Source organism: Lepidochelys olivacea (genome assembly GCF_965140295.1).
Source record: "Lepidochelys olivacea isolate rLepOli2 genome assembly, chromosome: 2".
Lineage (NCBI taxonomy): Eukaryota > Metazoa > Chordata > Testudines > Cheloniidae > Lepidochelys > Lepidochelys olivacea.
The window spans coordinates 233915089-233929746 of NC_140412.1; the positions used below are offsets into that span (position 1 = coordinate 233915089).

At 44.2% G+C, this 14658-nt stretch overlaps 1 protein-coding gene across 3 annotated transcripts in view; it reads left to right on the forward strand.

The window, feature by feature from the left end:
• MLLT10 (MLLT10 histone lysine methyltransferase DOT1L cofactor) overlaps positions 1-14658 on the forward strand; it is a 238691-nt gene that overhangs the window by 147645 nt on the left and 76388 nt on the right. For all 3 annotated transcript variants that reach the window (XM_084621830.1, XM_084621831.1, XM_084621832.1), the window contains one exon: positions 472-1041. In XM_084621830.1, coding sequence (XP_084477956.1) covers positions 472-1041 — 570 coding nt within the window. The remainder of the gene's footprint in view (positions 1-471; positions 1042-14658) is intronic.

Genomic DNA, 14658 nt, shown 5'->3' on the forward strand with positions numbered 1-14658 from the left:
TAATGAATCCAAATTAAATGTTTAAAAATTACATTACAAATTTAGGGCTTGTCTATACAAACAGATTGTAGCAAGCTAGGGTATAAATCTATCTTGCACTAGACTGCCACGCACTCATTACCTGTGTGGACTCTGGTTCTGCACAATAGAAATTTTGTAGCGCACTCCATCTACTCCTGTTGGAAAGTGGAGTAGATTAAAGTGCACCAGGGAACTCTTAGTGTGCAGAAGCAGGGTCTACACAAACAGTTAGTGCACAGCTGTCTAATGCAAGGTAAAGATATACCTCTCTTGCCACAGACCAACTCTTCACATAGCTTTACCACTTTAGGGCTTGTCTGTGTTTCAGAAGGGACCTAGAATATCCAGCTTCTTGAACAGTTTTAATAGTGATAGGAGCATTTTATTTTTAAAAAAATAAAAGTAATCATAATTAAAAAATTAAATCCTGGTCTTTCCTTCTTTCTACAGGCAGTTTTTTGGGGACTCCTGGCAGTGTAAAATCATCTTCTGGAAGTTCAGTTCAATCTCCCCACGATTTTTTGAGTTTTACCGAATCAGATTTGCGTAATGACAGTTACACTCATGCCCAGCAAACTTTGTCAACCAAAGATGTACATAAAGGAGAGATGGGAAACCAGGAAGGGAGTGTGAATTGTTTTAGTTCCTTAATTGTTCTCCCTTCAACCTCAGCCGTTGTTTCCCAGTCTAAAAACTTTGACAGCTCACCTGGAGACTTAGGTAATACAAGCCTTACTTCAACAGGATACAAGCGAGTCCAAACTTCTGGGATAGAAGAAGAGACTGTAATAGAAAAGAAACGGAAAGGAAATAAACAAAATAAACATGGGCCTGGTAGGCCCAAAGGGAATAAAAGTCAGGAGAGTATTTCCCATCTGTCAGTTTCTTCTGCTTCTCCAACATCATCTGTGGCATCTGCTGCAGGAAGTGCAACAAGCTCTAGCCTTCAGAAGTCCCCAACATTGCTCAGGAATGGAAGTTTACAAAGTCTTAGTGTTGGATCATCTCCAGTTGGTTCAGGTAGGTGTTTAAAATTTGTTGTTTCATATGTTAGAAGATGCATGGCTTCATTTTAGAAAGTCTCAATTCTGAGTATACTTTCAGAAATGTAAAGTAGGATTTTACTTTAAGTATCTTTAATGTTTCTTTTAAAAAAAAGAATTGATAAGCAGATAATGACCTTGGTAAGACTAACTTTTTGCCATATGTGTAGGTGCATATAACCCTTAAACAGCTACAGTAGATGGATCTGACTGTATCCAGTATTGGCCTAACCGCCGAAGCTGCAGAAACAATGAAATGTATAACGTGTTGTTTTGAAATGATATAGTAGAAGATTTAACTACAGTAAATGATATTTTTGCAGATTACAGAATTCTGTGTTCTATTACACATACAAAACAAAATCAATATTAAAATATATTCAGCATCCTCTGTAGCTGACAGACTGCACTCAGTTTCAGTCCACCTGGACAGAAGTTTTGAAATTTGTTTATGGAAAGGTACTAGTTTAAAAAAAAACATTTAACAAGTCCTTCATCATAACCTGGGCTCAATGTGCCTGACTGACCATCTCTTTCTCCAATATCCCTCTGAGGCAATTGAGTTTGACGGGGTTGTCCTTCCTCTGTGTTCCAAGGTTGTGTGTGAATTGGGCCAGGATAAGGCTTTTCTTCTTGAGTCTATGGAGCAGCCTCACAAACTGTTGTGCTCACCAGAGTTGTTCTGTTGTCTTCAAGGCTCCTTACAAGGCCTTTTTGTTTGGATCACTACATTTAATCACTTGGCATCTCTTTTGCACCAACTATTAATTTTGCCCTTTTTTATTTTGGAATATTTTCTTTTGGTTTCATTGTTGTGGCTTGGTGTCTGTGTTGTTGGATACAGTTTTACATATTTTTAATTATAAATTTGCACAGACTTCAGATGCCTAGCAATGGATACTTCAGAAAATAGCTAAAGGAAAATTCCACCTTTTTTTTTTTTTTTTAAATGAGACACATACCCCAAAAGTATAATTTTTCTTTAAAAAACAAATTGTAGTTCAGAAAAATGTCAAAATGTACTTTATGTAGGATGCTAGTTTCTTCTTAACAAGTTGGACGTCTTAGAAATTAGGATGAGAACACGTACTTCTGCATTGAAATTAATGGAAAAAGCTGAGACTCTGAAGATAAATATTTATCTAGGGGTTTTGTTTTCAGGCTAAATACTACTTTTAAAATTGCATTTTACTGTGTATTACTTTATTTTGTTGCTTGATGATGTCCAAGAACTTCAGAATTATGTCCCAGTCCTGCATCAAGTTCTGCTAGTGCAGACTTCTGCATCTGTGTGGAGTCCCATTGAAGTCAATCAGATTTTGCAATGGCATGGTACAGTAGTTCAGGTAGCAGATCCAGATGCGAGATCCTGGTTTTGGATAATCTTCATTCCCCACATCTTATCCTTGTCCCTATGTTCTTCTTTTTCAGCATAGTACTCTTAGTGTAAATCTACACTGTAGCCCTGGGTGAAATTTTTGCCTCAGGTAGACATGTATGTGCTAACTTTGATCAAGCTACTCACCCAAACACTCCTTCTCCTGGACTGCCAGCTCGGTGCTGGGTATCTCAAAGGCCCGGCAGATAATCTCACTCCATGTGTCCAATTATATAGAAACTGTAAAGTATCTACTAAAAATAACGCCAAATAACTGTACATACCTAAACATGTCACTGTTTGAAAGTCCATTGTGTTAAGTCTCCTAATTTTATCAGTTGAAAAGCTGAGGAGCTTTCCTTTGCAGATAGGATGCTCCTGTTCATAATTCCACAAAGTTTCAGGTAGCTGATTCAATGAGTAAAGGGCAGATAAGGTAGTCAAAAGATGTGTGAGGCCCAGATTCATCATATGGCAGTCACCATCACATACATGATGTGGATATATATAAATTATCTCTTGCCCAAAATCTACATTCAGAGTCTGTTATTGCTTCTGTTGATTTCTGTGAAAAATAAGGTCTTCAAGTGGTTGCACATGTACATTCCACTGTGGGTGTGAGTGCACCTCATTCACAGTTGTTGGGAGATTTTTCTCAAAGTGGTACCCATCTGGGCAGTGTGAGTGCTCTGTGGTGCCTCACACCGCTGCATGCAGGCATAAAGGGCCACACTGCCCTCGACCCCGCTTAGTTTCTTCCTACCGCCAGTGACAGTTGTTGTTAGAGATGTGATCTTTGTTTCTTCACATCTTCCTCCCTTAGTGTAAATAGTACTGATAGCATTAGTTTGTAGTCTTGTATAGTATATCTGTAAATAATTAGTTACAGGATTAAGTTTAGAATACTGTCTTTTTAGGGTAGCGTCCCTGGTGCCTGGTTGGGTACCAGAATGATGCCCCATTTTCCGGGCTTCAAGGCCTGTCATTTATGTAACAGATCTATGCCAGTGAGTGACCCAGACCCCAGCTGCCGTAAGTGTCAGGGAGAGGTGAATGGAAGTGATAAATGTCATATTCGCAGAGGGTTCAAACCCCATTGGAAAAGGATAGGACTGCCATACTCAAGTACCTGCTCATGGTGTCTGTATTTCATCCACTGTTGGAACCCTCCTACTCAGAACAGATACTGAGCACATCTAACAGAGTCTTCAGGCAGATCTGCATTACTGGTGCCTAAGAAAAGACTGTGTAAGTCTCCTAAGGACTCTGTACTGACACCCTCGGAGAGGAAGGCATTGAGTGTTCACAGGGACTCAAGTATCAGAGGGGTAGCCATGTTAGTCTGTATCTACAAAAACAACGAGGAGTCCGGTGGCACCTTAAAGACTAACAGATTTATTTGGGCATAAGCTTTCGTAGGTTAAAAAACCACTTCTTCAGATGCATGGAGTGAAAATTACAGATCCAGGCATAGATATACTGGCAAATGAAGAGGAGGGAGTTACCTTACAAGTGGAGAACCAGTGATAACCAGGCCAATTCAGTCAGGGTAGATGTGGAGGTGTCAATACCAAGAGAGGGAAAATTGCTTTTGTAGTGAGCCAGCCACTCCCAGTCCCTATTCAGGCCCAAATTAATGGTGTTAAGTTTTCAAATAAATTGTAGCTCTGCAGTTTCTCTTTTAAGTCTGTCTTTGAAGTTTTTTTGTTGAAGGATGGCTACTTTTAAATCTGTTATTGAATGTCCAGGGAGATTGAAGTGTTCTCCTACTGACTTTTGTATGTTACCATTCCTAATGTCTGATTTGTGTCCATTTATTTTTTTTACATAGAGACTTTCCAGTTTGGCCACTGTACACGGCAGAGGGGCATTGCTGGCACATGATGGCACATATCATATTAGTAGATGTGCAGGTGAATGAGCCCCTGATGGTGTGGCTGGTGTGGTTGGGTCCTCTGATGGTGTCGCAAAAGTAGATACGGGGACAGAGTAGGCAATGGGGTTTGTTACAGAGATTGGTTCCTAGGTTAGTGTTTCTGTGGTGTGGTGTGTAGTTGCTGGTGAGTATTTGCTTCAGGCTGGGAGACTGTCTCTGTAAGCGAGGACTGGCCTGTCTCCCAAGGTCTGTGAGGGATCGTTTTCCAGGATAGGTTGTAAATCGTTGATGATGTACTGGAGAGGTTTTAGCTGGGGGCTCTACATGATGTCCAGCAGTGTTCTGTTATTTTCCTTATTGGGCCTATCCTGTAGTAGGTGACTTCTGGGTACCTGTCTCGCTCTGTCAGTCTGTTTCCTCACTTCCCCAGGTGGGTATTGTAATTTTAAGAATTCTTGATAAAGATCTTGTAGGTGTTTGTCTCTGTCTGAGGGACTGGAGCAAATGTGGTTGTATCTTACAGCTTGGCTGTAGACAATGGATCATGTGATGTGTCTTGGATGGAAGCTGGAGGCAAGTAGGTAAGAATAGCGGTTAGTAGGTTTCCGGTATAGGGTGCTGTTTATGTGACCATCACTTATTTGCACTGTTGTGTCCAGGAAATGGATCTCTTGTGTGGACTTGTCCAGGCTGAGGTTGATGGTGGGGTGGAAATTGTTGAAATCCATGTGAAATTCTTCAAGGGCCTCCTTCCCGTTGGGCCATATGATGATGTCATCAATGTAGCGCAAGCAGAGGAGGGGCACTAGGGCCATGCAGGTACGTATAGCAGTGCCGCTGACTTGAAGGTATAGATTGTCCCCAAATCTGAAATGGCTGTGGGTGAGGACAAAGTCACAAAGCTCAGCCACCAGGTGTGCTGTGGCCGCATCAGGGATACTGTTCCTGACAACTTGTCATCCATCCTCATGTGGAATATTGGTGTAAAGAGCTTCTACATCCATGGTGGCCAGGATGGTGTTTTCAGGAAGATCACCAATGCATTATAGTTTCCTCAGGAAGTTGGTGGTGTCTCGAAGATAGCTAGGAGTGCTGGTAGTGTAGGGTCTGAGGAGAGAGTCCAAATAGCCAGATAATCCTGCTATAAGAGTGCCAATGCCTGAGATGATGGGGCATCCAGGATTTCCAGGTTTATGGATCTTGGGTAGCAGATAGAATACCCCTGGTCAGGGCTCTAGGGTTGTGTCTGTGTAGATTTGTTTCATGCTGCAGCAGGGAGTTTTTTGAGTAGATGGTGTAGTTTCTTTTGGTACTCCTCAGTGGAATCGGAGGATAGTGGCTTCTAGAATGTGGTATTAGAGAGTTGCCTGGCAGCCTCCTGTTCATAATCTGACCAGTCCATGATGACTACAGCACCTCCTTTGTCAGCCTCTTTGATTATAATGTCAGAGTTGTTTCTGAGGCTGTGGATGGCATTGCGTTCTGTACGGCTGAGGTTATGAGATAAGTGATTCTGTTTGTTCACAATTTCAGCCTGTGCACGTCTGCGGAAGTACTCTATGTAAAAGTCCAGTCTGTCACGAGGACAGTCCTTTTTTCACAAGGACTCAGAGGGGCGCTTACAAAAGTTGCATCCGCAAGATGTTCTGTGAGCCAGGAGGGATTGATGACTGCAGAACCCAGGAAGTGTCCATTGAGACCAATCCCCAAAGGATTGGCACACATCTTGGAACTGCATTCAGGAGCCCTTTCCGGTGCTGTAAACACCAAAGGTTTTCGAAACAGCCAGATCATTGCTTAATTTGGTGGTACCAACTTCTTCCATGATTCAAGAGTGTGGCATGTTACCTGTATTTGAACCTCATGCTCCTGTGGTCCCAGGTTCAGCCCCAGAGCACCATTCGGTACCAGCCAGTTCTACTCTTGTGGTACCTCTGCATAGGATTGCAACTAGAGGCAAGCCAGTGATGATTTCACCAGTACCCAATTCTCCAGGTTCAGAACTTTTCTTCTTGGTACCAACGGGTTCAGTTCCCCCATGGCTGGAGAAAGTGGACTCCTTATCAGACTCGGAAATCAGATCCTTTGTGTCCTGACCTGAAGATGCCCAGAAACCCCAGTGCGATGTCTGCCCTCCATGCTACAGTCCACAGGCTCAGCATTATAAGAATCAGTGACCTACCTGGAACTGGGTCCCACCTCTGTGCCAGTGGCTCTTCTGGACCCCTTGGGGCTTCCCACACATTCCAGATCCTCTTGTCCCTTCCCACGCTTCAGTGTCAGCCAAGGTCCAGGATCATCTGCAGGAAGGTCACAGTCTTTCTTCCCCTGGTATTGAAATTGGTAGTGCGCATGTGGAGCACAGTGCACGGAACTCTCTTGTAGATGAATTGGAGGATGGACATCCTCAACAACCTTTAACCTCTTCTTCGTTGTCTCCTGATGAGGCAGTAGTGGCTGAATGTACCTCTTCCCCTCCTGTTCATTTTAGAGCTCATCAGAACTTGTTGAGGAGAGTGGCTGCTGCTCTAGATATCCAGCCAGAAGATATACAAGAAAGGTCACACAGGCTTGTGGACATTTTAGCCTCTGCAGGACCATCTAAGATAGCTCTCCTCATTAATGAGGTTATCCTGGAGCTTGTCAAGATTTTATGGCAGGCCCCCTTTTTTTTGCCTCCCACTGCCGAAAGGGTGGAGAAGAAGAGAGATTATGTCCATTCACAGGGATTTGAACACTTGAACAACCATCCAGCTCCCTGGTGGTCGTGGCCTCCAGTGAAAAGGAGAGGCAAGGACATTAGGCCTCTTCTCCAAAAGAAAAGGAAGCAAAAAAACTAAATCTGTTTGGCAGGAAACTTTATTTCAAAGGTTTACAGATCAGGATCACGAACCAGCAAGCTTTGCTGATTCCTTACGATTTCGGCCTGTTTATGGATGGGATGGTGGTAAGGGACTGCCTACAATGGCATGTGGCCCTTTGGCGACTGCCAGTAGCAAAAATCCCCAACCGCCGGAGACAGGATGCTTGATGGGGAGAGCTTTGAGTTACTAGAGAGAATTCTTTCCCAGGTATCGACTTGGAGGCCGTATTTGGAGTCAGATAGGATTTTCCCCCTGGGGAAGATTGGCAGAGATCCTGGGGATTTTTTTGGCCTTCCTCTGCAGCATGGGGCATGAATCACTTGCAGGTTCAAACTAGTACTGAAGGGTGAGACTAAGTTTTCCTATGCAAAGAGATTTGGCCTGCGGAATCGAGATTGTGACTGGCTAGGTGAGATGAAAAGGACTGGGATGGAAAGGGGTGGGAAGAGACAGGACTTGGACAGTGACTAGTTGGAGGGGATGGGGGAAGAAGGGGTCAAACTTGGGGAGAATGAGCACAAAGACTCCCCCCCACCCTCACCTGAGCCTCGAATAGAACCAAAGATCCCTGAGTCTCACTATTCCTCTGCTACCAGCAAATATGGAAAAGTGGTCCATTCTATTCTAGTGCTGGTCCACATAGAGGTTGGCAACCTACTGCTTTTATCAGTTACTCTGTTAGCTGACATGGCAGAAGTCTGTGTGGTGGATATAAAGGTTCAAGCCTTATTGATTATACAAGTGGGTGTCAATATAATAGATGGAATTGTTTTTTTCAGTTTGCCTTTCGTTCAACCTGAAATGGATTTTTTTTTTAATTGACTGGAAGGTTGTTGGGGTTTTTTTTTTGTTTTTTGTGCAATATTTAGATTCCGTTTGATCCAAAACAAAAACACACATTTAACTGGCTGCAAGCTGAAAAATCAGTTACTACCACAGCTAGCTAGCTAGCTGTTGAGAGTAGGACCCTGGATTCCTTTGTTAGCCAGGTTGGAAGGTGTTTGATGAATGAGGCAGAGTATTGCAGGAAGAAAAAGGATGATATCATGGTTAAGGGAGCTGAATGCTGCTCTAGAGAACTGGATTTTATCCCATCCTCTGCCACAGAATTCCTATGTGATGCTATGAGTTGCACTGTGTGTAAGAGAGCAGTATGATTCCTTGGAGCTCCACTATGAAACTGGAGAAAAGCCTATTGAGAGTCTTTGGGTTAAGTTTAGAGGCGAGAGCAACAAGGGTGATGTCATGGTAGTCGTCTGCTATAGACCAGCAGACCAGGAGGATGAGGTAAACCAGGCTTTCTTCGGACAACTAACAGAAGTTTCCAGATTACAGGCCGTGGTTCTCATGGAGGACTTCAATCACCCTGACATCTGCTGGGAGAGCAATACAGCAGTGCACAGACAATCCAGGAAATTTTTTGAGAGTGTTGGGGACAACTTCCTGGTGCAAGTGCTGGAAAAACCAACTTGGGGCTTTGTTCCACTTGACCTGCTGCTCACAAACATGGAAGAATTGGTAGGGGAAGTAGAAGTGGATAGCAACCAGGGCAGCAGTGATCATGAGATGGTTGAGTTCAGAATCCTGACAAAAGGAAGAAAGGAGAGCAGCAGAATACGGACCCTGGACTTCAGAAAACCAGACTTTGGCTCCCTCAGGGAACTGATGGGCAGATCCCCATGGAGGCTAATATGAGGGGGAAAGGAATCCAGGAGAGCTGGCTGTATTTTAAAGAAGCCTTATTGAGAGCACAGGGACAAACCATCCCGATGTGCAGAAAGAATAGCAAATATGGCAGATGACCAGCTTGGCTTACAGAGAACTCTTCGGTGAGCTTAAACACAAAAAGGAAGTTTACAAAAAGAGGAAAGTTGGACAGATGACTTGGGAGAAGAATAAAAATATTGCTCGAACATGCCGGGGTGTAAGCAGGAAGGCCAAAGCACAATTGGAGTTGCAATTAGCAAGGGATGTGAAGAGTAACCAGAAGAGTTTCTACAGGTGTGTTAGCAACAAGAAGAAGGTCAGGGAATGTGTGGAATCCTTACTGAATGGGGGATGCAACGTAGTGACAGATGATGTGGAAAAAGCTGTAGTACTCTGTGATGGGTTTGGTCACAGACACTGCCACCTAGTGTTCTGGGACTACCTCTGAGTCCATTTTCCCTGGTAGCTTAGGACTTCAGTACCTTGCCTAGTTGTGCCAGACACGCTAGCCTGCTACAAACACAGACCCAGGTCTGAACCACATTCCCCAAAAGCTACAGGCTTAACTGAAAACAGCTTAAGAAGCACTCCTGTCTCCAACACCCAGATACCTAGTTCCCAATGGGATCCAAACCCCAAATAAATCTGTTTTACTCTATATAAAGCTTATACAGGATAAACTCATAAATTGTTTGCCCTCTATAACACTGATACAGAGATATACACAGCTGTTTGCTCCCCCAGGAGTTAATTGCTTGCTCTGGGTTAATTAATAAGTAAAACATTATTTTATTAAATGTAAAAAGTAGGATTTAGATGGTTCCAAGTAATAACAGAGAGAACAAAGTAAGTTACCAAGCAAAATAAAACAAAACAAAACACAAGACAGGACAAGGAGTAATGGTCTCAAGTTGCAGTGGGGGAGGTTTAGGTTGGATATTAGGAAAAACTTTTTCACTAGGAGGGTGGTGAAACACTGGAATGCGTTACCTAGGGAGGTGGTAGAATCTCCTTCCTTAGAAGTTTTTAAGGTCAGGCTTGACAAAGCCCTGGCTGGGATGATTTAATTGGGGATTGGTCCTGCTTTGAGCAGGGGGTTGGACTAGATGACCTCCTGAGGTCCCTTCCAACCCTGATATTCTATGATTCTCTGATTCTCTCAAAGTCCATTGTTAATTTAAGTGTTTCTTGATTGGGCACTTACTGAGAATAGTTGGATATGAGTCAACAGTGTACCCTTGTTGCCAAGAAGGCTAACGGCATATTGGGCTGAATTACTAGAAGCATCGCCAGCAGATTGAGGGAAGGGGTGTTCTCAGCGGTGGCAGATGACAGAGCAAGGAGCAATGGTCTCAAGGTACAGTGGAGGAGGTCTAGGTTGGATATTTGGAAAAACTATTTCACTAGGAGGGTGGTGAAGCACTGGAATGGGTAACCTAGGGAGGTGGTAGAATCTCCATCCTTAGAGGTTTTTAAGGCCTGGCTTGACAAAGCCGTGGCTGGGGTGATTTAGTTGGGGCTGGTCCTGATTTGAGCAGGGAGTTGGACTAGATGACCTCCTGAGGTCTCTTCCAACTCTAATCTATGTGTCCTTTCCAGGGTCCAGGCACCTTCACGGCTCCACTAATTAGGTGGGTGGCCCTTCATTGTCTTGTGTGTGGCTGCCCAGGCACGCACCTTAGAAGGAACTATCCGCAGACCACCTGAATGGAGCTCGTGGACCACAGTTTGAGAACCTCTGCCCTAGAAGAGAATAAGGTGATAAGTAACAGTCATCATGGATTTGTCAAGAACAAATCATGTCAAACCCACCTAATATTCTTCGCTGGCAGCGTAACAAGGCTTGTGGATTGGGGCAAAGCAATAGTTATGATGTATCTTGACTTTTGTAAGGATTTTGGTACGGTCTCACATGACCTTTTCATAAGTAAACTAGGGAAGTAGAGCCTAGGTGAGCCTGCTATAAGTGGGTGCACAGCTGGTTGGAAATGTGTATTCAGAATATAAATACAACAAGGAGTCGTAGTGGCACCTTAGAGACTAACAAATTAATTTGGGCATAAGCTTTCGTGGGCTAAAACCCACTTCATCAGATGCATGGAGTGAAAAATACAGAAAGCAGTATAAATATTACAGTACATGAAAAGATGAGTTGCCTCACCAAGTGGGGGCGTCAGTGCTAACGAGGCCAATTCAATGAAGGTGAAAGTGGTTCTCAACAGTTGACAAGAAGGGGTGAATATCAAAGGAGGAAAATTAATTTTTTTTAGTGCTAACGACGTCAATGCAATCAAGGTGGACATCGCCCATTTCCAACAGTTAACAAGAAGGTGTGAGTATTAGCTGACAAGAAGGTGTGAGTATTAGCAGAGGGAAACCTTACTTTTTTGTAGTGACCCATCCACTCCCAGTCTTTATTCAGGCCTAATATGATGGTGTCCAGTTTGCAAATTAGTTCCAGTTGTGCAGTTTCTCGTTGGAGTCTGTTTTTGAAGTTTTTTGTTGAGGAATTGCCACTTTTAAGTCTGTTATTGAGTGTCCAGGGAGATTGAAGTGTTCTCCTACTGGTTTTTGAATGTTACAATTCTCGTCTGATTTGTGTTCATTTATTCTTTTGTGTTGAGGCTGTCCGGTTTGGCCAATGTACATGGCAGAGGCGCATTGCTGGCACATGATGGCAAATATCACATTGGTAGATGTGCAGGTGAACGAGCCCCTGATGATGTGGTTACGTCCTATAATGGTGTCTCTTCAGGTTGGGGGGCAGTCTGTAAGCGAGGACTGGCCTGTCACCCAAGGTCTGAGAGAGTGAGGGATAGTCCTTCAGGATAGGTTGTAGATCCTTGATGTTGCACTGGAGAGGTATTGGTTGGGGGCTGTAGGTGACAGCTAGGGGCATTCTGTTACTTTCTTTGTTGGGCCTGTCCTTTAGTAGGTGACTTCTGGGTACACTTCTAGCTCTGTCAATCTGTTTCTTCACTTCACCAGGTGGGTATTGTAGCAGCCAGGTGTCAATACAAAGGACGAGATCAGTGAAAGTGTTGAGTTGGGTAGGGCTCTCTATGTGAGCTAGCTCGTCTTTCACCTCTTCGCTGACACCCCACTGGAACTGGTGCAGTTGCGCTGACTTGTTCCTCTCAGCATCAGCCACGAGCTGTTGGAAATGGATGGTGTATGAAGTGGCCAGCCCTTACGGTTGTCTAAGCTTCCAGAGGGTGGCTTCTGCCTAGTGGGGCACAGTGTGCATCATCAAAGATGGTCAAGAATTTTCACAGGAAGTTTTCCCAGTTAGAGAGTGACTGGCTGTTTTGTTCTAGCAGAGGGGAGGCCCAATGCAGTGCTTCTCCGACAAGCAGGCTAATCACCAGCCTCACCTTTGATTGGTCTGTGGGGTACATTCTAGGGCATAGCAGGAAAAGTAGCCAACACTTGCTTAGGAAACCTTGATAGTTCTGGCAGTCCCTGTCAAATTGCTCCTAGCACTACTGCGGGACCCTGCTCAAGAGGCGTTGAGTGCTCTACCCCAACACACAGGACAACTGCTTCTCCTTGTGGATGTGCAAGTTGCTCCTGGACAGTTTGTACTTAAGATATGAGTTCCATGGTGTGGTTCTATGACTGAGCCAGTTGCTTGCACAGGGCCAGCACTTTGGCCATGGTCTATTCTGATGGAGCCTGCAGCATAGGGTTCTTTGTTTGCAAGCAGGCAGCTCGTTCCTGTGGGTTTTGGGAAATGTGGGTAGAAGCTGGATCTGTCCCTTCCATTGTCTGCAGAGGGGGTGGTCTGAGCAATCTGTCAGGGTTGGGTCTTGGGCAGTCTGTGGGCATTGCGTGAGCTGCTCAGTATCTGAGCCAAAGAGTCAAAAATCAGTCCAGGGCCGGGCCAGGTCAAAACTTCAGAGTCTGTAACCAAACTGAGAGCATGAGGTGAGAATCAGGGTAAGGTTAGGGTGTTGCACCAGGGTCGTCAGTGGTCCTAAGATAAAGACAATAAATCAAGGTTAGGATAAGGAGCCAGCCTGAAGTTGAGAATATGGAATCCAGACGAGTCACAACGAGGAGTGGCAAGCAGGGTCTGAGACAGTAGCACACCAGAGGCTCCCCAAAATGGCTTCCTGATTTATATAGAGAGTGCAAGCTAATAACGGAATCATGCAGGACTGTTGCTTATGATCCGTAGGGTGGAACTTCCTGCTGGCCTTTGCCTCTCACTACTACTTGGTGGCAACCCCACCTGGGCCGTTGGTGGAGATGAGGAAGTGGCGCCTGCCTCAGACTCTGAGTCCCCCGTTCTAGGCCCATGGGTTCTTACAACATGTTTGTAAGATTGTTCACATGAGAATTGTTCACATGAGAATCTGTAATTGTGTTAACACAACTAAAAAATCAAGTGTAGAGACAGTTTGTTAAAAAGAACATTGATGATTAAATGACTCTGGATTTAGGATTGAATAGTGGCTTTGGGTGAGTGAGCATAGAGGAGAATTGGAAGACGTAAAATGCTTATTTGACAAGACATGGAATTTGGGGTGGTTAGTAGCTGTGCTGGAAGATAGCAGATAGATGTGGTAGATGGTGCTATAAGTGATAAACAGCTAAAATATTTTCTATGCAGTTTTGCCCTCATGAAGAGGGAAAGCTATAATGGAACAGCAATTAACACTATAATGGAAGGCTAAATTGGACCACACCATATTAATCCCCCAAAGTGCTCAGAGAACGAAATTTGATCTTTACTTTGGTTCTGTGCTTTCTCTGATTTCTACATCCAATGTACTGCCCTTCCTCTGAAGATCCTAATAACTTGGGCGGTGGAGGGTGCCCCTTTTTATCAGACTTTTCTGAGGATCCATACTGCGGCATACCCTGTTACCATCTGCTGTTTCATGTATAGCTAACTTTGGTTTCTACTAACATAAACTTTAAATTCAGATTTTGGTCAGAAATCATCAGGGATTTGAGGTACCTCCTTCTCTATCTCTTTAGGAGCATGGATATTGAATACCAAGTCTATTTTTCATTCTGATGACAAAGTTCATATTACTGTCAGCACTTCTCAAGAGCAAGCAAACTTACCTTCCGTTTTATTTAATGAAAGAACAGTAAAATGGCCAAGTAAAGTCTGTTCTTGTACTTCATAGTTGATGCTGTGCAATAACAGAAATACTCTGATAAAGGCAACGTTCGACAGGCTAGGCCTGCTGGTGAATGCACAAAAGTCAACCCTCTCTCCCACTCAGAGAATAGAGTTTATAGGGGCAGTACTAGATTCGGGACAGGCCAGAACGTTCCTCCCGGAATCTTGTTTCCAGGCCATTTGTTCCATTGTAGAGGGCCTTGGGCGCTACCCCACCTCCATGGCACGGAACTGTTTGATACTTCTAGGGCATATAGCTGCCTGTACGTATGTAGTACAGCATGAGAGGCTTCAGCTCAGACCTCTCAAGTCTTGGCTCGCCTAAGTATATCACCCAAGCCGAGACCACTTAGACAAGGTTGTCACTCTGTCCCCCTCGGTTATCAAGGCTCTCCGGTGATGGCTCAATCCTCAACTTGTATGCACAGGAATGCCTTTTCTCAGACCCCAGCCCTCGCAATCTCTGATTACAGATGTGTCAGCAACAGGATGGGGAGCACATCTAGGGAGGCTCAAGATAGAAGGTCTCTGATCTCTAGCAGAGCTCTCACTTTACATCAGTTCAGAGAGCTAAGAGCAGTTGTTTAGCCTGCCAGACCTTCCAGGCGGATCTGCAGGGAAGGTGTGTATCT